Raw genomic sequence first — 25792 nt, 5'->3', positions numbered from 1 at the left:
AGAGAAATTGAAGGCTTCTCCCGAATCAGAGCCACCAGCTAAACTCATCGGCTCCTCCAAAATCTATAAAGCCTCCTGAGTGGCCTAGTCCACAACCTTCCCCTTATCCACAGCCTCAACCCCCGCTGATGGGGAACCCTGAACCCCTCAGGGTGGTGGGAGGAGGACCGCCACAGGTACATGGAGCTGCAGAGCACAGAGTCCGGGTGGACTCTAGTGGACCTGCCCAAACTTCAAACCCTTCAGTGCTGGTCATTTTCCTCTGCTGATCTTTATAACTGGAAAACTAACCACCCCCTTTCTCAGGATCCCCAACGCCTCACAGGGTTGGTAGAGTTCCTTATGTTCTCTCATCAGCCTACTTGGGATGATTGTCAACAGCTGTTGCAGATGCTCTTCACAACCGAAGAGCGAGAGAGAATTCTGTTAGAGGCTAGAAAAATAGCCCGGGAGCCAACAGGCGGTCTACACAGCTACAAAATGAAATAGACATGGGATTCCCTTTGCACCGGGCTTTGGTCCAAGGTGCCTCAAGACAGCCCACTAATTTGGCTAAGGTAAGAGGTAATGCAGGGGCCAATCGAACCTCCCTCAGTGTTCCTTGAAAGGCTTATGGAAGCCTTCAGGTGGTTCACTCCCTTTGATTTTACCTCAGAAGCCCAGAAGGCCTCAAGTGGCCATGGCCTTCATAAGGCAGTCAGCTCCAGATATCAGAAAGAAACTTCAGAGATTAGAAGGTGTATTACAAGAGGGAGACAGTTACGCGATCTAGTGAAAGAGGCAGAGAAAGTGTGTGTGTGTGAGAGAGAGAGAGAGAGAGAGAGAGAGAGAGAGAGAGAGAGAGAGGCTAGAGGCAGAAAAAAGAAAAAACAGGAGAGATCGTAGACAAGAAAGAAATTTGCCACAGTGGTAGGAGAAAAAAAAAAGACAGGATCTAGACAGGAAATCTGGGCAACAGAAGACTGAGCCTCAGCTAAAAGGGCTCAGCTGTGTCAGACTGAAATTACTTATTTGGGATACACCCTTCGAGAAGGGAAGCAGTGGCTAAAGAAAGCCAGAAAAAAGACTGTAACTCAGATCCCCACCCCAACTACACCAAGACAAGTAAGAGAATTCTTGGGTACCGCTGGCTTCTACAGACTCTAGATACCTGGGTTGGCAACCTGAGCTACCCTGTTGTACCCCCTAACCAAGGAAGGAGAGGTGTTTGTGTGGACCCCAGATCACCAGAAAGCCTTTGAAGAGATTAAAAAGGCCCTACTGACGGCCAGCCTTGGCCTTTGCCTGACCCAACCAAGCCCTTCACTCTTTATGTAGAAGAGAAAGCAGGGGTCACCAGAGGAGTCCTTACTCAGACTTTGGGACCTTAAAAAAGGCCAGTGGCTTACCTATCCAAGAAGTTACACCCTGTTGCCAGACGGTGGTTTTCTTGCCTGAAAGCTATTGATGCCATAACTCTGCTTGTCAAGGATGCTGATAAGCTCACTCTGGGACACCAAATAACTGTAGTGGCACCCCACACTCTTGAGAGCATTATCCAAAAGCCCCCTGACTGATGGATGACGACCAACACTCCTGCGACACATTATCAGAGCTTTTTGTTGACTGAATGAGTGACCTTCACTCCCCCGATGTCCTCAAGCGACCCTACTGTTCGAAATTTCACCTACTCATCACTGTGCTGACATTCTGGCAGAAGAAACTGGTACTCAAAATGATCTGAAGGATCAGATCAGCCTTGGCCTGAGAGTTCGAGCTGGTACACGATGGCAGTAGCCTCAAGGTTGAAGGTAAGCAGAAGGCGGGGACAGCAGTACGGTGGTGGACAGAAAGCAAGTGATCCAGGCCAGCACCCTCCCTGAAGGGACGTTGGCCCAGAAAGCTGAACTTGTGACTTTAATATAAGCTCTAAAATTGGCAAAAGAAAAGTCTACACTGACAGCAGATATGCTTTTGCCACTGTACGGAGCAATATACAGACAAAGAGGGCTGTTGACATCTGCAGAGAAAGACCTAAGATGCTGTGGCTAAAGAAAATCAAATGGCAGATCTAACCGCCAAACAGGTGGCCCAAGGAGCAATGATCCTGGCAGTCAAGGAGTCTAAAGATTATTATGACATCAGAGAGACCAGCTTTAAATACACCCCTGAGCATTATCAAATTATGGACATTATTTGACCCACCTGGGGGCCAAGAAATTAAAAGGTGCAGTTAGGTCCTTTGACTACTATGTTACAGGACTCTCTGACTTGACAGAAGAAATAGTCAAAAGCTGCAAGGCCTGTGCTATGACGAGGTAGAATTTCTAAAAGAAATCTTCCCAAGGTAATTGGGTCCAATAACGGACCTGCCTTTGTTGCCCAGGTAAATCAGGGACTGGCCAAGATATTGGGGATTAATTAGAAGTTACATTGTGAATGCAGGCCCCAAAGCTCAGGACAGGTAGAGAGAATGAATAGAACCATTAAGAGACCCTTACCAAATTGACAGTGAAGACTGGTGCTAATGATTGGATAGCTCTCCTACCCTTTGTGCTCTTCAGGGATAGAAACACCCCTGGACAGTTTAGACTGACCCCCCTATAAATTACTCTACAGGGGCCCCTCTCCACTGGTAAAAATAGCCTCTGTACATAATGCTGACATGCTGCTTTCCCAGCCTTTATTCTCTAGTCTCAAGGCGCTTGAGTGGGTGAGACCTTGAGCGAAGAAGCAGCTCCAGAAGGCCTGCTCCAGAAGACCTAGAAGCCCCACATCTCTTCCAAGTTAGAGATTCAGTCTACATTAGATGCCTCCACTCAGAAAACCTTGAGACTCGGTGGAAAGGCCCTTATCTTGTACTCTTGACCACCCTAATTTCTACCTTTATGAGACCCCTTTTGATTTTGCTTCTGCTTTTAATTATAAGTCCATGTGTGTTAAATAGGCAAGTCGCCTTTATTAGAACAAGAATTAATGCAGTGCGGCTTTTAGTTTTGAGAAAACAGTACATGCCCTAAAGGATCAAGTGTGTCAGGGAGAAGATAGTGTCTAGTTCTAAGATTAGAACTACTAACAAGTAGGAGGGGGGAATGAAAGTATAACGTAAAAACAAAATTCTAGGCCTTTAGGCTCAGGTTTGGGAATGTGACCTCTGTGACTTAATGCTCCAAGGTATGTCAATCATAAAACAGATAGCAACATTCCTCCACCCACCCGCTTCCTGGGTTCAAAGAGTGTTCATTCAAAGAAAGTTACCCTGACCATTGCCGGAACCTGCTATGCAAATGTGCTATTGTTAGGGGCTCTTACAAACTGTCTTGAAAGATAACCTGCACAATTACCAGGTATTCCTTGTGACTCTTGTGACTTTGCACTTCCTTGGGACTCTTAACTTGTATCTTTGGTATTTTCCAACAACACCCTCCCCACTTCCTTGAGTTGTGGTTTCTTCCTTTAAATACCCCCTTACCCAGCTACTCGGGGCGCCAAGGTCCTCTACCCCTCCCTGTGTGGTGTATGACCGTGGGCCCCCGAGCTCTCTTGAATAAAAATCTTCTTGCAGTTTGCAGCAAAAAAAAAAAAAAAAAGATTGTGTAGTACTTCACTACTTCACACTAAGAGATACCCTCTCAAAAGTAGAGATAGTGATGGTTAGAAACAGAATAAAACTTAAGATGGAAATGTCTTAGCAGCCATCCAGTCTGTAGCAATCATTTTCTTCTGAGAATCATCTTTAAACAATTTAGAAAATTTAACATTTATTTAGATTCCACAAATTTCTTAAGAGAAAAACAATAAAGATTATAAAAACAAAGGAGTGCTGTGTCCAGAAAAGAAACAAGCTGAAATGTAAATAAGAACAATGAAAAAGATGGTTTAACACATCACAGAGCTTAGCAGTTAACACTTTTCTTCTTCTTGCAGAGGGCACATGTTCAATTCCCAGCAACCACACTGTATCTTACATCCAACTCCCTTAGTTTTAGTGGATCTGACCTTCTCTGACATTCCACAAGGAACACATATGCTGCACATATTAGACATGCATATAAAATCATTAAAAACAGCCACAGTTATTATTGCAGAGTTTCAGAATTTGATGGCATCTCTTGTAAATAACTCAAGTAAAACACTATAATACCTGAAACCATGGGACATGGAATATATACTTTTAGTTGACTATAAATTTACCTATCTATCAGATTTTAAAAGATCTAGAACATTAAGTCACTGTTTTGACTTTTGAGGTAAGCAGTATAATCTACTACCATTTCTATGACTATGGCTTTAAGTAACGGGTAATGTATGAAGCATTTTATCTCTCAATTTTCATTGTCTTTGTATTTTCACAACAGCTCTATGAAGAAGGCCTTATAGCATGCTCTTTCTCTAACCAATGAAAACAAATAGATGTTAAGAATTATTAAATAGTTTTCCAAAGCTTCCAAATCCAGGAAGTCAAAAGAGCATACATAAAATCATGACTGATCTGAGTCCAAGAGTCTATGATCAACTAGGTAAATGCATCACTCCTTAAAAGCTGGAGAGGAGGCAGGAATAACTAAAAAGTAAACAAAGGAACCCACCTCACTTTATTACTGTACTAGTGAACATTAATCTTTGACTAAAGTCATCTCATTCATGGTTGGAGCACTATCCTGTTTTTATTACATAGGCAGCAACATACAAATGAGCTTAAATTATATCTCATGTAGAATAATTTTCTGTGTTTGTGGAGTCAGTAGAATTGTCTCTAGTGACATAACACTAAACTATAAATTATATGTCTATATTTTCTCCCAAGATCTAGCCAACAACAAAACTGCTTATTCAGTCAATAGGCTTGGCATAAGATTGTACTTGAATCTAATCAGTATACAAAGATCGTCCTATGTGATACTACATTAAGGTGGTGGGCTTGCTTGCTGTAACCCAATTACAGTCAACATTCCTGGCATACCTACAATTTGTGTTCAGAAATTTGGAAGGTCAAGGGAAAACTGAGCTGGATTTGCATGGAGATTAAAACCTGACAGAAAGAAGGCATCGTGATGAAGAAACAAGGAAGCACTTTGAATCACCAGGAATTTACCAGAAGCAAATATGCTTCTCTAAAATATTAGAGAAGGAAATGATCATGAAAATATAATCTTCTTTCAATAAAATCCTCAGAAATCTGGCAAGGGCACTCATCTCCGAGAGCAAAGTGTTTGTTTGTTTGTTTGTTTGTTTGTTTTTTGGTTTGTTTGGTTTTTTGTTTGTTTGGTTTTTTTTTTTTTTTTTTTTTTTTTTTTGAGACAGGGTTTCTCTGTAGAACTCTGGCTGTCCTGGAACTCACTTTGTAGACCAGGCTGGTGTCGAACTCAGAAATCCACCTGCCTCTGTCTCCCGAGTGCTGGGATTAAAGGCATGCGCCACCACACCCGGCACAAAGTTTTGTTTTTTAATAATATGACAGAAAGAAGAAAGGCAGGAGGCTGAAGATTTATTGGTACATCTCCAAACCTCTCTCAAAATACAATTCAGAAAACTATGCTAAAACAGGAGAGCAAATAATATCCTCACCTCACGACTGAAAAGAGGCAAGGCACAAATAACTGTGTCCACACTATATGAACAGTTGTGGGTTTTTTTTTAAGATTTATTTGTTTATTTTATGTATGTGAGTACACTGTTGCTGTCTCAGACACACCAGAAGAGGGCATCGGACCCTATTACAAATGGTTGTGAGCCACCATGTGGTTTCCTGGGATTGAACTCAGGACTTCTGGAAGAGCAATCAGTGCTCTTATCTTCTGAGTCATCTCTTTAGCCCCAAAGAGTGTTTTTAAATGTAAAATAACATAGTTATGGATCCTAAAAATTCACTTTCTACCTCAAATTTTCAATTTCTTTGTCACAGGAATGAAACAAAAATAAATTTAAAATTTTACTTTATATGCTCTCTTTGCATTTCCAACCAGAATACACACTATATACTTTGCATACAATGAACCATGTCGACAGAAGCTAACAGCTTCTGGGACAGGTCCTGTTTTGGGCCTTCATCTTCTGCCAGGAGGCAAGTCTGAACACCAGATATCTGTGCACCTTCCCTGAAAGAGGAGAGCATGCCTGCAGAGAGTGCTCTGACCACTGAAACTCAGGAGAGAGCTAGTCTCCCCAGTCTGCTGGTAGAGAATAACAGAATCACTAGAGTAACAAGCTCTAACCATAGACAAAGATAACAACTGACTCCAGAGTTTACCAGATGGCGAAAGGCAGATGTAAGAATCTTACTAACAAAACCAAGACCACTCACCATTATCAGAACCCAGTACTCCCACCTCAGCCAGTCCAGGGCACCACAACACACCCAAAAACCTAGACCCAGATTTAACAGCATATCTCATAATGATGGTAGAAGACATCAAGAAGGTCTTTAATAACTCACTTAAAGAAATACAGGAGAATACTGCTAAAGAGTTGCAAGTCCTTATAGAAAAACAGGAAAACACATCCAAACAGATGATGGAAATGAACAAAACCATACTAGACCTAAAAAGGGAATTAGACACAATAAAGAAAACCCAAAGTGAGGCAACGCTGGAGATAGAAACCCTAGGAAAGAAATCTGGAAACATAGATTCGAGCATCATCAACAGAATACAAGAGATGGAAGAGAGAATCTCAGGTGCAGAAGATTCCATAGAGAACATCAGCACAACAATCAAAGAAAATGGAAAATGCAAAAAGATCCTAACTCAAAACATCCAGGAAATCCAGGACACAACGAGAAGACCAAACCTAAGGATAATAGGAGTGGATGAGAATGAAGATTTTCAACTCAAAGGGCCAGCAAATCTCTTCAACAAAATTATAGAAGAAAGCTTCCCAAACCTAAAGAAAGAGATGCCCATGAACATACAAGAAGCCTACAGAACTCCAAATAGACTGGACCAGAAAAGAAATTCCTCCCGACACATAATAATCAGAACACCAAACGCACTAAATAAAGATAGAATATTAAAAGCAGTAAGGGAAAAGGGTCAAGTAACATATAAAGGCAAGCCTATCAGAATTAAACCAGATTTTTCACCATAGACAATGAAAGCCAGAAGATCCTGGACAGATGTTATACAGACACCAAGAGAACACAAATGACAGGTCAGGCTACTATACCTAGCCAAACTTTCAATTACTATAGATGGAGAAACCAAAGTATTCCACGACAGAACCAAATTCACACATTATCTTTCCACAAATCCAGCCCTTCAAAGGATAACAGAAAAACAAAAAAAAAAAAAAAAAAACAAAAAAAAAAAAACAAAAAAACAATACAGGGATGGAAACCACGGCCTAGAAACAAACAAGAAAGTTCTTAAACGTGTTCTCACGACCGGCCAGGAAGAACACAACAAACCAGAATCTTCTGTGGCAAAACTTTATTGCTTACATCTTCAGGAGCAGGAGCGCAAGCCCCAAGCCCCAAAAACGAAAGGCCCCCCGCTTACATCTTTAGGAGCCAGAGCGCCAGCGCGCCAGAGCGCCAGAGCGCAGAGCAAGAGAGAGAATGGCGGAAACCCCGTCCCCTTTTAAGGAGAATTATTCTTTGCCTAGGACGCATCACTCCCTGATTGGCTGCAGCCCATGGCCGAGTTGACGTCACGGGAAAGGCAGAGTACATGTAGTGGTAAAATACCCTTGGCACATGCGCAGATTATTTGTTTACCACTTAGAACACAGGATGTCAGCGCCATCTTGTGGCGGCGAATGTGGGGGCGGCTCCCAACAGAAAGTAATCCTTCAACTAACCTAAAAGAAGACAGCCACAAGAACAGAATGCCAACGTTACCAACAAAAATAATAGGAAGCAACAATTACTTTTCCTTAATATTTCTTAATATCAATGGACTCAACTCCCCAATAAAAAGACATAGACTAACAGACTAGCTAAACAAACAGGACCCAACATTTTGCTGCTTACAGGAAACCTGTCTCAGGGAAAAAGACAGACACTACCTCAGAATGAAAGGCTGGAAAAGAATTTTCCAAGCAAATGGTATGAAGAAACAAACTGGAGTAGCCATACTAATATCGAATAAAATTGACTTCCAACCCAAAGTCATCAAAAAAGACAAGGAGGGGCACTTCATACTCATCAAAGGTAAAAATCTTACAAGAGGAACTCTCAATTCTGAATATCTATGCTCCAAATACAAGGGCAGCCACATTCATTAAAGAAACTTTAGTAAAGCTCAAAGCACACATTGCACCTCACACAATAATAGTGGGAGACTTCAACACACCACTTTCACCAATGGACAGATCATGGAAACAGAAACTAAACAGGGACACGGTGAAACTAACAGAAGTTATGAAACAAATGGATCTAACAGATATCTACAGAACATTTTATCCTAAAACAAAAGGATATACCTTCTTCTCAGCACCTCATGGTACCTTCTCCAAAACTGACCACAAAATTGGTCACAAAACAAGCCTCAACAGATACAAAAATATTGAAATTGTCCCATGCATCCTATCAGATCACCATGGACTAAGGCTAATCTTCAATAAATAATAGAAAGCCAACATTCACATGGAAACTGAACAACACTCTTCTCAATGATACCTTGGTCAAGGAAGGAATAAAAGAAATTAAGGACTTTTTAGAGTTTAATGAAAATGAAGCCACAACATACCCAAACTTATGGGACACAATGAAAGCATTTCTAAGAGGAAAACTCATAGCTCTGAGTGGCTCCAACAAGGAAACTAGAGAGAGCACACACTAGCAGCTTGACAACACACCTAAAAGCTCTAGAATAAAAGGAAGCAAATTCACCCAAGAGGAGTAGACAGCAGGAAATAATCAGACTCAGGAGTGAAATCAACCAAGTGGAAACAAGAACTATTCAAAGAATCAACCAATAGAGGAGCTGGTTCTTTGAGAAAATCAACAAGATAGATTAAACCCTTAGCCAGACTCACTAGAGGGCACAGGAAAAGCATCCTAATTAACAAAATCAGAAATGAAAAGGGAGACATAACAACAGATCCTGAAGAAATCCAAAACACCATCAGATCCTTCTACAAAAGGCTATACTCAACAAAACTGGAAAATCTGGATGAAATGGACAAATTTCTGGACAGATACCAGGTACCAAAGTTGAATCAGGATCAAGTTGACCATCTAAACAGTCCCATATCCCCTAAGGAAATAGAAGCAGTCATTAATAGTCTCCCAACCAAAAAAAGCCCAGGACCAGATGGGTTTAGTGCAGAGTTCTATCAGACCTTCAAAGAAGATCTAATCCCAGTTTTTCACAAACTATTCCACAAAATAGAAACAAAAGGTACTCTACCCAACTCATTCTATGAAGCCACAATTACTCTGATACCTAAACCACAAAAAGACCCAACAAAGATAGAGAACTTCAGACCAATTTCCCTTATGAATATCGATGCAAAAATCCTCAATAAAGTTCTTGCTAACCAAATCCAAGAACATGTCAAAACAATCATCCATTCTGACCAAGTAGGTTTCATCCCAGGGATGCAGGGATGGTTCAATATATGCAAATCCATCAACGTAATCCAGTATATAAAAAAACTCAAAGACAAAAACCACATGATCCTCTCCTTAGATGCGGAAAAAGCATTCAACAAGATCCAACATCCATTCATGATAAAAGTCTTGGAAAGATCAGGAATTCAAGGCCCATACCTAAACATGATAAAAGCAATCTAAAGCAAACCAATAGCCAACATCAAAGTAAATGGTGAGAAGCTGGAAGCAATCCCACTAAAATCAGGGACTAGACAAGGCTGCCCACTTTCTCCCTACCTATTCAACATCGTACTTAAAGTCCTCGCCAGAGCAATTCGACAACAAAAGGAGATCAAGGGGATACCAATTGGAAAGGAAGAAGTCAAAATATCACATTTTGCAGATGATATGATAGTATATATAAGTGACCCTAAAAATTCCACCAGAGAACTACTAAACCTGATAAACAGTTTTAATGAAGTAGCTGGATATAAAATTAACTCAAACAAGTCAATGGCCTTTCTGTACACAAAGGATAAACAGTCTGAGAAAGAAATTAGGGAAACAACACCCTTCACAATAGTCACAAATAATATAAAATATCTCGGCGTGACTCTAATTAAGGAAGTGAAAGATCTGTATGATAAGAACTTCAAATCTCTGAAGAAAGAAATTAAAGAAGATCTCAGAAGATGGAAAGATCTTCCATGCTCATGGATTGGCAGGATCAATATTGTAAAAATGGCTATCTTGCCAAAAGCAATCTATAGATTCAATGCAATCCCCATCAAAATTCCAAATCAATTCCTCAACGAATTAGAAAGGGCAATCTGCAAATTCATCTGGAATAACAAAAAAACCTATAATAGCAAAAACTCTGCTCAAGGATAAAAATACCACTGGTGGAATCACCATGCCTGACCTAAAGCTGTACTACAGAGCAATTGTGATAAAAACTGCTTGGTACTGGTATATCGACAGACAAGTAGACCAATGGAATAGAACTGAAGACCCAGAAATGCACCCACACTCCTATGGTCACTTGATCTTTGACAAGGGAGCAAAAACCATCCAGTGGAAAAAAGACTGCATTTTTAACAAATGGTGCTGGCACAGCTGGCAGTTATCATGTAGAAGAATTCAAATAGATCCATTCCTATCTCCTTGTACTAAGGTCAAATCTATGTGGATCAAGGAGCTCCACATAAAACCAGAGACATTGAAACTTATAGAGGAGAAAGTAGGGAAAAGCCTTGAAGATATGGGTACAAGGGAAAAATTCCTGAATAGAACAGCAAATTGACAAAGGGACCTCATAAAATTACAAAGCTTCTGCAAGGCAAAAGACACTGTCAATAAGACAAAAAGGCCACCAACAGATTGGGAAAGGATCTTTACTTATCCTAAATCAAATAGGCGACTAATATCCAATATATATAAAGAACTCAAGAAGGTGGACTCCAGAAAATCAAATAACCCCATTAAAAAATGGGGCTCAGAGCTGAACAAAGAATTCTCGCCTGAGGAATACCGAATGGCAGAGAAGCACCTGAAAAAATGTTCAACATCCTTAATCATCAGGGAAATGCAAATCAAAACAACACTGAGATTCCACTTCACTCCAGTCAGAATGGCTAAGATCAAAAACTCAGGTGACAGCAGATGCTGGCGAGGATGTGGAGAAAGGGGAACACTCCTCCATTGTTGGTGGGATTGCAAGCTTGTACAACCACTCTGGAAATCAGTCTGGCAGTTCCTCGGAAAATTGGACATAGTACTACTGGAGGATCCTGCAATACCTCTCCTGGGCATATATCCAGAAGATACTCCAACCAGTAAGAAGGACATTATAGATCTTTGGGAAGGATTTCTGAAGCAAGATTCATCTGAAACACAGAGATATTCACCATTAACCTTTTGGGCTGTAAAAAGACACTAAGGGTGGCAGGCTAAACAGAGAAGCAACATGAAAGTGGTCATTTTATCTGCATGTGGAGAGTAAGTGCAGTTTCTAAGAAAGCACTCAGGACACTACTGCGGTACTCTGGGTAAGAAATGAAGGCCGTGGGTGTGTGCTCAAAGAGACGGTCATATATATGCCAATGAAGTAAAAAGAAAATCAACGTTCAAAAAATGAAGTGACCGACAGTATTATATACAAAGAATACAAGGACCAGGACCAGGACTGGGAAGATGGCTCAGCTGCCAAAGTGACTGCTGAGTCAGCAGGAGGACCTAAGTTCAGATCTACATAAAAGGATGAGAGGGGAGGCAAACACATGCAGTACTGGGAAGGCTTGTTGGCCAGTTAGTACAGCCCAGTTAGAGCTTCGGGGTCAGAAAAAGACCCTGCCTCAAAATATAAGGTGAACAAAAGAGGAAGATGCCTGGCAGGAAGCTCTAGACTCCACACCCACTCATCCATACTCTTACCTGCACATACGTAGGTGCGTGTACACATATACTCACACATACACTGTACTGAAATAAAAAGAAAGAAAATATGGACCAACAGGAGTTCACAGAATCAAGAATAAGAAGAAAAAGGAGAGGTTATGGTAACTATTGTGAGATGGTTTCAATGAAAGCCTAAGAATCCAAGAAATGGTGATGAAAAGCAGGGTCATTGCTGATTATACTTTAATACATATCAGAGATGATTTAGGACAGAACCTTAAACATAAGAATGCCCAGTTTTCACAAAGACCTTAAGATGGTTCTGAGATCCATTATAAATGAACAAGTATGTCATCTAAGAAGGGATATGCAGGCCAATAACTACATATGGAAAGGTATTCAACATAGTTAATTCTTGGAAAATACAAATTAAAAAAATAAGATACCTGTATATACCTATTAAAATAAAATAATTCTAACACCAAATTCTATTTTTAAAAAACTGCATTCCTCAAACACTGCTGGGAAAATGCAAAATAATACAGACAGTATAGGAAATTACAGTTTCTTACCTAATAAAGCAGGTCATTTATCATAACACATGTGGTTGTTCACAGAAACAGAAACCTGTAGTCATCCAGAAACTTAAATTCTCATAGAATATACTCATAGTTCATAGAGGATTTATTGTTAAGAGCAAAGTGCTGAAAAAATCAAAATGACCATTAATGAGTTAATGGCTAAACTCTCTTCTAAATCTATGTATACCACCAAGAGGAGAAAAACAGAAGGAACTACTGTTGGGACCAGGGAAAATGCAACAAGATGGATAGCTCTAAAGGACATTTTGCTTAGAAGGAAAAGTCAATCCAAAAAACTACATGCAGTATATAGAGTATTACTCTCACATAACATTTTATTATTCATATTGCTTTTAATAATATATAACTACATGTATTTTTAGGGAATTACATGATATTTTGATGTCTGAAATACAGATTCATAAAAGTTAGCTAATTAACATCTCCAAAACCTTGCTTACCACTTCTACAGTGAAACATCTAGCATCCTCTTTTCTTTATGAAAATATACAGTACTATGGTTTATAATCATGCAACTGTGCCACAGACTTCAAATCTATTTCTACTGTGGATCAGAAAAAGTCCCTCTGATCAACAAACCCCCATTCCCTTCATGGCCAAGCCTCAGTCTCTACTGGACATCACTCTACTCTCCAGTTCTACTTTCACTTTCTTGGCAACAAAAGTGAAAAGAGACAAGAGGATGGCACCAAACTAAAACCTGCAAAAAAGGAAGCAACTAACAAAGGGCATAGACAACTATAAAATAGAACGGAGCATTTTTCTTATTAAAATGGTTCTAGATCTAAATTGTGGTGATGGTTGCATGACACTATACGTGAGATAAAACTACACATATTTGTACACTTACAAATGGTATTAAGTACTGAACACTATCAAATCATGGATATTACAGTCTGTAGTTTAGATAATTATAGTATATAAGTATCAATTTCCTCGACCACAGGTGTACCTCACGAGTAAAGCGATTACTAGATGTTCAAACACTGAATGTGATTCTCAGTAACTGTAAGAAAAACCAAACTTGAGTTTCTCCTATTGAATACTATAAAACTTGTGTTTAGGACAAGGTATTAAAATCTTATTTCCCTCACCTTTTAAGAGTTTCATGCAAATATTTTAACCCTCCTTACCCAAATTTGCTTGCATGAAGGCCACTGCTCTATTATAGGAATTGGATGGCCTGGAGTAGTGACCCTTTTCTCCTTGAAGCATGCACCCCATTCCCCTTCCTCCTTCATTTCCGGTGTATCAATCCTTTTTAGACTAGCCAAGTGAGCAGATTGTGAGGTCAGAACCCATGGGGGAAAACACAGTCACCACCTTCTTTAGAATAAAAATCAAGTGCACTTCCTGTCTCAGTGTGTTTGCTCTTCCAGTGACACCCTCTAGATCAAGAGTAAAGTTTGCCTTGTCAAACTTCAATTGAATTTTTTTTTTGCAATGTCAAAGATATTTCCATCAATACTGCTAAGATGATATAAATTTTAATTTCCTAGGTCTCATATTATAGTACAGATTACGTGATACCACCTTGCTGGAAGCTTGAGAAAGGTTACAGAGAACTCTGATTTCTTTCTTTTCCTTAAATTTACTATAATTACTTCAAACTAATATTTAAAAATAAACCAGTCCTAAGTATAAGAACTGGAACCTATGTCTGCCTGACTCTAAACCGAGTCTAGTTGGTTTAGATTCTAGTTCCCTGGCAACTAATAAGCAGCCTTCACAACCTAATTAGAGCACACACATCTGCAACTTCCTAAAAGGAAGAATAAATAGGAGCTTGTCTCCGGCAGCATTTAAACAAGTTTAAAAGAATTTTAACAAATACTAAATTAAGAGGTTTACAATATCAAATCCTGCTGTTCAGAACTATAGAGATCAATTGTTTCAATATATTAATGTGGTCATGAAAGGACGTTGGCAGTCTAACAGAGAGTGATGGCAAGGCAGCTCTGCCATCCTGACTGGAAGCCTGGACTCTCTCTAGAGGTAGCTCTGGAATATTCTGTCATGTTTCTTTATACACCAGAAAGCTAACAGATGTTCCTCTCTGTTCATACCAGGCCAGCAAGCTGTACAGCAGAGAGCTGTAAATAGAGCTGTTACCTGAACATTTGGTATTTCTTTCCCATCCACCCAGGAACTACCTGATGAGCCAGCCCTTGTGAACACAGCCAAATTACAATCACTGCAGCCAGAGAGCTAGAAGGGGACAAAAGTTGATTCTTATCTTCAGATTAAGTCATCATAATCATGTACACTATGCAATATCTATAAGAAACCTGCATATACAGGGAAAGGCAAGAGAAAATGAACAAGAGAAAAAATAGTGAGTTGAACATTTATTTTCTGATTAACAATATTTTGTCAATAAAAATTACCTAATAAATATTTGGTTAATTTATTGAACAAATGATTTTAAAACCAAGCCAAACCACTTCACTTTATCAAGTCCTTGGTGCAGAATATGTTATTGAGCTATGATAAAAATCAATTGCATAAAGTCAATTTAATATACATACAGTTTGAATATTTCTTATTAGCACAAAGCCAAACCATTGCTTTGGATGGTGCAACAATAAATAAAAAGGCTACCATTATGTGCTTGTGGGAAAGAAAAAATGTACACAATTAACAGAACCCAAGAAAAGCCATTGTTACTATCAAGTAAACAAGGTAAATTCAATGTTATGTTAACAAGAAGAAAAAGCAGCAACTAGAATTATCAGCTAAAAATTTCAAACACATATTGGAATGTTGGTAGTACTTTTATTAAAACGTTTAAATCCTTCATTTAATAAAATGAATATATAAATAAACTTTTGAATCTTAAATATTTTAGAATTAAAGTTCTTACATTTGTAAAAATTCTGGCATAATAAATCATTGATCACTTGCTAGCCACAGGGATATCTAACTAAAACGCTATACCAGAGTATTCATGAGATACTTTCTCATGCCCTGACTTCTTCATAGGCTCCATAGACTAGAGGAAAACAACTTGTAACTGAAATCCACCAAAGACAAACAAATAAACATATAAGGAAGATCTGAGCTTTTAAGGTAACAAAAGGACAAAAATCAAACCAAAAGAAAGACAGCCAGTATGGTTAGAGATAAAAATCCAACGTTCCTTTTTGATAGGAAATGACATCTCAGAAGGGTGGCAGAAGCATCCCAGGAGAGAGGAAGCAAAGAGTCATTAGAAGAAAACTGATTATGACAGAGCTGGTACCTTGCAGAGCAACTGACACCCAATTCTCAAGGAAGGACAAGCTCAGTAGACTTACAGCCTTCTTGCTCGACCCCAAGAACTCTCCCATGTGTGGAATAAGCATCTTCCAGTCCTTACTCTGTTCCCCTCCAAGACATTTTCCTACGACGCTGTGTGAATTTACTTATCAATCGAGACAACACTAGACTTATGTGAACCCTGCACTCTTGGAAAACCATGGCAGTCAGGATATCCTGCCCATTCTTTCAAGCTCTGAGAGACAGCTAACAGTAAATCAGCACTCTCCTACTTGGCTTACAGAAAACTCAAAAGTGATCCTCTTGTAGCTTCTGCTGAGTCCAGACACAGGCAGTCTAAATTCTCCAGTTGTTTCATACCTCACCTTCCTGTCTCCATTTCTCCTTCTGGTTGGTTAAGGCTGGATACTCAACTCCCTCAAATGTAAGTGTATCTTCTCTCCTGGTTCTACACTCCTGCATTTTGAGTCACCATGATTAATGAAAAAACACCACTCCTCATAGCCATCCCTTTCTGTACATGTTCACATCTTCCTGTAAAAGAAGAGCCCTTCTCTTCTTAACCTTTTAGATACATAAAGAAATTCTCTTCAGCTCGCCATTGCGGTCTACCATCCTCTTCCCTTAGCATAAGGAGCTCCTGAGATTAAAGGCTGAGCTTACTTAAGTCTACACCTACTTTTGTTTGACACTTTGAACCTACGTTACCTTTCTAAAACACAAATCATAATCTCCTTTTAACTAATATTTATAGAATCACAACTGCTTCATTCTTTTCATATATAACTTCTGAAGAAAATATAGACAGCAATGTCAACAACATGCTGTCATATCTCCTTCAATATTCAAAGAAGAAAATTAAACATTAAAATATGCCAGTAAAATAGCATTTTATAATAAATGTAAAAACTTACAAACAAGTGAGGTTTTGAAATCAGAGAAATAATTTCTCTATATTTTCCTTTTGGCTGACATAATCTTTTTTTTTTTTTTTTTTTTATTTTAGAAACTTTTTTTTTTTTAGATTTATTTTATTTATTTATTATATGTAAGTACACTGTAGCTGTCTTCAGACACTCCAGAAGAGGGAGTCAGATCTTGTTACAGATGGTTGTGAGCCACCATGTGGTTGCTGGGATTTGAACTCCGGACCTTCGGAAGAGCGGTCGGGTGCTCTTACCCACTGAGCCAACTCACCAGCCCCTGGCTGACATAATCTAACTGTATTTTTAGAACTTGTACAACAGAAAAGAAAAGCTTGCTGAACTACTTCTCACGACACAAGCATGAAACCAGTAATCATTTAGCGACTAAAATTCTTTCTGAAGAGCTTTTTACAACCATTTGTTTCTTCTCATGTACTCTAGTGTTTTAATTGGATACATAAAATAAATCCCCAATATTTTTAATCACAAAGAAAAATATTTCTATATATAGAAAATGTCTTAAGATTGTAATGCACAGCAAAGAAAATCCAGCAAAGTGAACCACTCACCCGCATTGACGATTGCATCCACCTCTAGCAGAGTGATGTCACCTCTGTAGAGAGAAACCTTTTCACTCAAGCTTTTCTTCATCTGTGGTGCTTCCTGAGTATTTTCTTCTGTAATGAAAAGAGACACTTATTAATAAAAATATTCCTAATTTAATCAATTACTTCTTGTGTGTACTCATCTGTGTGCCCATGCACTAGAGTGCCATGGGGCAAGTGTGGAGGTCACAGAACCTTAGCTATCTATCCTCATCTTCAACCTTGATTTGAAACAGGGTCCCCTGCCACTGCATGTGTCAGGCTAACTGGACTGCAGCTTCTGCATATTCCCTTGTCGCTGCTTCCATATTCCCATAGGGACACTGGGCTTACAGGCACTCAGACACGTCTGATTATGCATGTGGGTACAGGGTATTCAAATTCAGGTCCTCGTGTTGCAAAAGCAAGAGTTTTTACTCACTGATCCATTTCTTCAAGTACTAACTAACTGTTTTCTAATCAGGACAACAATAAGAGCCAATATGAGCCACTGGGTTTCAAGGAAAATCTCAAATATATTTAAGTACCAGGGAAGTGGTTTAGTCACTATTTATACCCTATTTTCAATACAAATGCACTGTCTATAGCAGTGGTCAGTTAGGTGTTTTTAGTAACTTTGATCAGATATCCTTGGCCATTAAAAACTAACAATTATCAATTTTATTATATGATAATATCATATGAAGATGAAATTATGTTCAATTATATTCACAAGGAAAAGAGATGTACATCTACAGAGAGAAAACACATTGCATAGTGGAGAGAATCATTTCTATTTTTTCCACTTATTTAAAGGAATCTTATTTTCAATTTTTTATTAGATATTTTCTTCATTTACATTTCAAATGCTATCCCCAAAGTCCCCTATACCCTCCCCCTGCCCTGCTCCCCTACCCACCCACTCCCACTTCTTGGCCCTGGCATTCCTCTGTACTGGGGCATATAAAATTTGCAAGATCAAGGGGCCTCTCTTCCCAATGATGGCTGATTAGGCCATCTTCTGATACATATGCAGCTAGAGACACAAGCTCTGGGGGTACTGTTAGTTCATACTGTTGTTCCACCTATAGCTCCTTTAGCTCCTTGGGTACTTTCTCTAGCTCCTCAATTGGGGGCCCTGTGTTCCATCCAATAGATGACTGTGAGCATCCACTTCTGTATTTGCCAGGCACTGGCATAGCCTCACAAGAGACAGCTATATCAGGGTCCTTTCAGGAAAATCTTGCTGGCATATGCAATAGAGTCTGCGTTTGGTGGCTGATTATGGAATGGATCCCCAGGTGTGGCAGTCTCTGGATGGTCCATCCTTTCATCTCAGCTCCAAATTTTGTCTCTGTAACTCCTTCCATGGGTATTTTGTTCCCCATTTTAAGAAGGGATAAAGTATCCACATTTTGGTCTTCCTTCTTCTTGAGTTTCATGTATTTTGCAAATTGTATCTTGGGTATTCTAAGTTTCTAGGATAATATCCACTTATCAGTAAGTGCATATCATGTGAGTTTTTTGTGATTGGGTCACCTCACTCAGGATGATATCCTCCAGATCCACCCATTTGCCTAAGAATTTTATAAATTCATTGGTTTTAATAGCTGAGTAGTACTCCGTTGTTTAAATGTACCACATTTTCTGTATCCATTCCTCTGTTGAGGGACATCTGGATTCTTTCCAGCTTCTGGCTATTATAAATAAGGCTGCTATGAACATCGTGGAGCATGTGTTCTTATTACCAGTTCAAATGTGTTTACTTGGCCATTTAGTTTCATCTCTGCTCTGTCTAAAAAGATGTCCCATCCTTAGAAGATCTAAATCTGTGAAAATGCTCTTTGCTTTACCAAATTGCATTGACCTTTTCACTTTACAGGACAATGTTACTATGCAAGAGAAATAGCTCTACCCAACACACAGAGCCAACAAGCTGTTCTAAAACCTGACACACAATTGAGAGAAATACTAATTTCAATTGTCTTTCATTCTAAGGCAGAGTCAACCTACTTAACAAAGAAATATGAATAGATGTCTTAAGATACACAAAGACTATATTTTAAAAGAACATTATTATATTTTTAAAACATTTATAAACTCTAACATAAGTATTTATGAAACATGAACATTTTAGGGAGGACTATAATACTATCTACTCACTAAAGCACTCTTAGATGAGCAGGCAGTTTTAAAGGACTTTGGAGATAAGAAGTGATAGCTTTTGAAGTACCTAAACTACCTAAATTGTCTTTGAGGGCTGTCCTGGTTTGGTTTCTATCTTGCCTCAAGGAGAAAAGGTTTTATTTCCTCTTACAATTTCAGTCTACCATTAGGAAAGGTCAGAACAGGAACTCAAAGCAGGAACGGTGGTGGGGGCAGAAACTAAAACAGAGACCATGGGGGAATACCCAGGCTTCCTTAGCTACTTTTCTTATACAGCCTCGGCCCTGCCTAGGAGGAGCACTACTCACAGTGGTCTGGGCCCTCCCACATTAATCATCAAGATAATAGCCCCAAAGACATGACCATAAGTCAATCCAGTAGAGGTTCTTAACACAGCAAAGCTGTGAGTTCCACATCCCATAAGTCACTGCTCTTAGGACTTTTAAAATTTTTAAATCCTGATTCTCAGTTAAAGTTTACTAGACTACAATAAATATTTTATGGCTTTTGCAGACAATTCTTAAGCACCTGAATCAATGAAAATCTGTAAATTACAAAAGGTTCCTCACTGAAGCCAGGTGTCAGAAGGTGTTAAAGGAACACGGACTTCACAAAGAAAACAAAATGTATTTGTTTGGGGGAAGAGGTGACACAATAGGCATAACCTATTTGCCACTTGTCAAAAATAGGTCTATAAAGTTAAGCCCCTATTTCCTCATGGAGCGTTTTATATGCACTACTGCATTTGCAGTGGTACTATTAAGTTGCTAAATATTTTCAGGATTTCAGGACACTAAGGCTGAACCCCTCCTGGATACGAAAATGTCCCTCAGGTAAAAGTTGTCTATTCTAGATACTTTAAAAGCTAAATACTTGAAATTGAGGGGGGAAAAATATTAAATCTGCCTAAAATAAAACCCTGATACAATAAATCCTTTAGAGATTGTCGTGTTTGCCACTTAGAATATACACTGTTCAACAATGTTGTCTTTGACAACTGTCCACTCTCATGCCTTGAGAAGATGCACTGCTTTGCAGTGGCCCCTTAGACACTATCCAGTCTCACCCCTTGAGTTGTGAGTCTTCTCCACTATAGTATCTCTTCTAAATTATTTAAATGGAGATTTCAAGGACCAGGAAGCTGAGAATGGAACAAAGACCCATAGCAATGATTTTCAAGCATGTATGACACTTCCAGATAAGATGGAGGCTAGAATTTTTCTGCACGAGCCAGTGTAGGAGAGGAGTAAAATAAGAAACACAGTCTCAATTCCAATAGAGAAAGAGGAGAGCTTCAAATATCTACAAGGGAAGTAAAAGTATACCCGAAAAGTGCATAGAAGTTACAGCTCACAGGTCCCTGGTCAGGGATGCCCTCAAAAGGTAAGCCAGGGGAGAGAGAGCACTACCCAGAATGAGTCCACAACCCCAAAAAGCCTCTAACCTAATTTGGATTTTGGCAAGACAATCAAAGAGAAGATGGATGGTGGAGAGAAATCCATGTTTGTCAGTCACAATGACTCAGTGACCATGAGCTGGATAGCATTTTGAGAATCTATTTTTAAATACTGAGATAACCGGGGATCATGAGATCAAGGAACAAGCACAGTGTGGGAGCCTCAATTTGTCCTACCACAGAAGTGTAAGTCTAGAGAGGCAGCTGTAGAAGACAAGGGGGGCAGACAATTGAAGGCTACAAGAAGGCAGGAGGTTAAGTCAAGGCAGATAAATACATGGCCAAGCCCCAGCCTCAGTAGCCCAGAGATCTTACCCACTGAGAACACTGGAGTTTGACAGCTCTGACCCTGAGGTCAGTGAGTGGACCAACCTCTGCGTAATATACTTTGTCCTTCACATTTTCTCAATATTAATCCAACCAGTCAATGAGCATGTGAGGTCATTCCATCTAATAGTATCTTTTTTCAATTTATTTAGAGTATTTTAAGGTTTTCATTGTGTAGGTCTTTTACTTCATTGATTAGGTTTTTTTGTTTGTTTGTTTTGATTGTTTGGTTTTGTTTGGTTTTGTTTTAGGCTGTTACAAATTAGATTGCTTCCCTGATTTTTTTCTTTCAGTATATTTATCTTTGGTATACTGGAAAGCTATGGCTTTAGTATTTAAATTTTGTTGCCTAACACTGCTAAAAATGTTTGAAAGCTCTGGGAATTTTTCTAATGGATTCTCTAGGACAGAGTCTCTTAAGGATAAGATCACAGCTTCTGTCGATATTAATTCTTTGACTTCTTCCTTCCTTATTTATATCTGGTTTATTTCCTTCCTGGTGCTCTAGGAAAGACTTCAAGTGCTATACTGAGTAAGAATGGAGGAATGAGCATCTTGTTACGGACATTAGAGGATTGTTTTGAGTTACTCCATTTTGCATGACTGCCATCACTTTGTAATTTATAGTTTTAATAAGTAGAGATATATTCTCCCACTTCTAGTCTCTCTGGGACTTTTATTATGAAGTCAAAAGCCTTTCCTACATCTATAGAAATGCTCATGCGATTTCTTTGAGTTCACTTATGTAACAAATCATATTTATTGATGTCCATATGTTGAAACATGATCATATGTCTAGAATAAAGTCAACTTCATCAAGGTATTTTGATGAGCTCTTGCATTTAACTTGTAAGTATTATATTAAAACTTTGCATGTACGTTCATCAGCCGATAATTTTGTTGTGGTGGTGGTGATGGTTGTGTTTAAATGTAAGGATAATGTTAGTTTCTTAAAAAGTTGGAAATGTTCTTTCCTTTCTCTTTCTAAGGAATAATACTAAGCATAGTATTGATACTGGTATTGCTTTAAAGGCCTGATAGACTCTGTGCAGACACTTTTGGTCCTGAACAGTTTTAAGTTGGGAGATTGGTAGTTGCTGCATTAATCTAATTGCTTGTTACAGATCTGTTTACATTATTTACTTCATCTTGCTTTTACTTTAGTATGTTATATGACTTATAAAAGCACCCATTTCAGCCGGGCGGTGGTGGCACACACCTTTAATCCCAGCACGTGGGAGGCAGAAGCAGGTGGATTTCTGAGTTCGAGACCAGCCTGGTCTACAAAGTGAGTTCCAGTACAGCCATGGCTACACAGAGAAACCCTGTCTCGGAAAAAAAAACATAAACAAAACAAAACAAACAAACAACAAAAAAAAACAAAAACACTCATTTCTTTCAGATTTTACATTTTTTTTCCAGTTTAGTGAAATGTATTTTTTTTTAATTTGTTCACTTTGCTGTTGTTCCTCCTGGTACCCACCTCACACAGTCCTTCACCCCAGCCCGTCCCCTTCTTGGAACATAAACATTGAATGTCTGCCTGAATTTCTTGATATATGGTGTCCTTTCTTTTTCTAATGTTATTAATTTGCATCTTCTTTCTGGGGGGATTAGTTTACTAAGTTTTTTTTCTAATGTATTGATGTACATCATCAGATTGAGAACTCTTTGATTTTTCTTAAGGATTCATTTTACTAATTTTATTACTTGTGTGTATGAGGGATACTGATAGAGACCGGAAGAGAGCACCAAAAGTTCTTGATTCTCTTCAGAACACAAGCATTCTAACTATGGAGCTCTTTCCAGGCACTCGATTGTACTTAAAGCTACAAACTTTCCTCTTAGGGTTGCCTTCATTTTAAGTTTTTGTATTTTGTGTTTTCATTTGCATTTAATTCTTATAATTTTTTAATCTCTTCTTGATTTCTTCAATGACTCATTCATCATTTAACAAGGTGTAATTTAATTCCCATGAGCCTGTATATTTCTATAGTTTCTCTTGCTATTTATTTCTAGCTTTATTAAACTGTGGTCTGATAAAATACTAGACATTATTTCCAATTCTTCTGTGTTTTTGAGATTTGATTTGTGTCCTAATTTGTGATAAATTCTAGAGAAAGTTTCAAAGGTTTCTGAGAAGAATATGTATTCTTAGTGTTTGGATAGACTCCTTTGTAGATACCTATAAGGTCCATTTGATCTGTGATGTCATTTAATTCCAATGTTTTTGTTTGTGCTTGTTGGAGGCCGTCTGGTTGATCTAATGGTGACAGGGGGTATTAAAACACTATTACAATATATTAATTATTTTGTGTCTTGATATCTAGTAGAACATGTCTTTTTGAAGGTGGATGAGCCTATGCTCAGTGTGTGTTGTTTAGAATTATATACTCTTGGAGACTGTTCCATTGAACAGTATGAAGTGACCCTCTTTATCTGTGCTGATGAAATGTGGATTGGATTCAATTCTTTGAGATATTAGGGTAGCACTGTCTGTGTGCTTTTTGGCCCCATCTCCTTGGAATACATGGGTTGTGTCTTCTTCTTTTTTTTTTTTTTTTTCATCTTTTCACCCAAAGTGCTTCCTTTTGATGGATAGAAGTGTATATCTAAGAGACAGAAAAAAAGGATCCTTCTTTCTAATCCAACTTTGTAGTTCATGCTCTTCGATAAGTGAATTGCAGTCTTCAATATTCAGAGTTTCAGCCAGGCAGTGGTGGTACATACCTTTAATCCCAGCACTTGGGAGATAGAGACAGGCGGATTTCTGAGTTTGAGGCCAGCCTGGTCTACAGAATGAGTTCCAGGACATCCAGAGCTATACAGAGAAACCCTGTCTCAGAAAACCAAAAAGAAAAAAGAAAAAAAAATATTCAGAGCTTCTTCAGAATGGTATTTATTCTTGTCATTTTGTTGGGGTTTTTTGTTTGTTTGTTTTTTATTATTTGATTTTGTTAATCCTTTTTGCTTAACAAACGTGTTAGCATTGTTTATTTTCCCCCAGTAGCCTATTGGTTGCATTTATTTCTATCTAATATATTTGAATTTGCTCCAATATGGTCTGTAAGGGCTGCCTTGGTGATTATAAACTTCTTTAGCCTGCTCTTACCGTGGAAAGTTTTTCTTTTTCCTTCAGTCATGGCAGATCAGGGTGTTGGCCATGTTAAGCTGGGTTGGCAGTTTACCATCTTTCAGATTTTGAAGTCTTTCCAAACTCTTCGTGGTTCTAAGGTTTTGAATGGAAAGTAAGAAGTGATTCTTATGCCTGCGTTTATATGCTCCTTGGACCTTCTCTCATGCAGCTTTCAGCAGACATTTTTGTTCTCTATATTCAGTGCTTTAGCCGTGATATAATGGGATCTGCTTCCTTTTCTGAACACATTTGGTCTTCTGTGATCCTTAATATTTGGATGGGGTTCTCTTTACATCGATTTTGAACTTATTTTCTATGATTTAATTAAAAATATTTTATTACCTTTGGTATGAAAGTCTTCTTCTATATGCCCACAATTCATCAACTTTACTTTTGATGATGTCTCCAGAGTTCTTTAATGTTCCATCCATACATTTTTTTTAATTTATCACTGATCTTGACTGAATGATCCAGTTCTTTTACTTTGTCTTTAAGCCCTGTAATTCTATCTGTCATACAACCCTACTGATAAAGCTTTCTGCCATCTTTTTACCTGCCCTACTGTGTTTTCTCTCCATTTCCATCATCACTTCAGTTTTCAGCTTGATTTTTATTTCTTTTTTATACAATTTTATCTCCATATCTTCAATTGACTTTCTAATTTCATCAGCTGTTTGTATTCTCTTAGACTATAGTTGTAGTCCCTTTGAGTTATTTGAACATATTTCTAATTATTCTGTTATATTTAATCCTGAATTCAGAATTTCATCTAAGTCTTTTCATCAGGGACTATTATTGAGAGACTGGTCATTTCTGGAGGTATATGGTGTCCTGGTTTTTCAGATTACTTGTGTTTCTCTGCCATCTGGGATTAGTTAAAATAAAGTATTGCTTTGGATTTTTTTTTTCTCCACTTCAGGTTGCCTCTCTTACTCCTGATAAGATATTTGCAGCATTCAGGAGAGACTGTGTTACAGTACACTAGTCCTAATGTTTTTATCTGTTAGACTGGTATCCAGGTGCAAGACTATATTCCTAGTCCATTCTATAGGCTGAGTTTGTTTTTGAACTTTTTCATTATAAGACAACCATTTTTTGGTAAATATTTCATTCATGTTTGTGTGTATGTATCTGTGCTCATGGCATGTGTTTGGAGGTACCCTCTGATGCTAGAAAAGAGTCCCTGTTCTTCTGAAAATGGAGTTACACATGGTTACAAAGCCAGCTAAAGTGAATGTTAACTGAACTCACTCAGGTCCTTTGTGAAAAACAGCAAGTGTCCTCAATCACTGAGGTCTCTCTAACAACAGAAATTTTTTTTCCTCTCTCTCTCTCTCTCTCTCTCTCTCTCTCTCTCTCTCTCTATCTCTCTCTCTCTCTCTTTCTTTCTTACCTTCTTTCTTTCTTTCTGTTCCTTTACCCCTTA

General features: G+C 38.6%; 1 protein-coding gene across 11 annotated transcripts in view; it reads right to left on the bottom strand.

Moving 5' to 3' along the window:
• The window catches only part of Macrod2 (mono-ADP ribosylhydrolase 2), a 1997664-nt gene that overhangs the window by 1923014 nt on the left and 48858 nt on the right, over positions 1–25792 (bottom strand). For all 11 annotated transcript variants that reach the window (XM_006500246.3, XM_006500249.3, XM_017319283.2 and 8 more), the window contains exon 3: positions 17267–17374. In XM_006500246.3, the coding sequence (XP_006500309.1) occupies positions 17267–17374 (108 nt within the window). The remainder of the gene's footprint in view (positions 1–17266; positions 17375–25792) is intronic.

The sequence above is a fragment of the Mus musculus genome, chromosome 2 (genome assembly GCF_000001635.26).
Source record: "Mus musculus strain C57BL/6J chromosome 2, GRCm38.p6 C57BL/6J".
In the NCBI taxonomy this organism is placed as follows: Eukaryota; Metazoa; Chordata; class Mammalia; order Rodentia; family Muridae; genus Mus; species Mus musculus.
The sequence above is the reverse complement of the archived record's forward strand: the minus strand, read 5'-3'. Positions and strand labels throughout refer to the sequence as shown.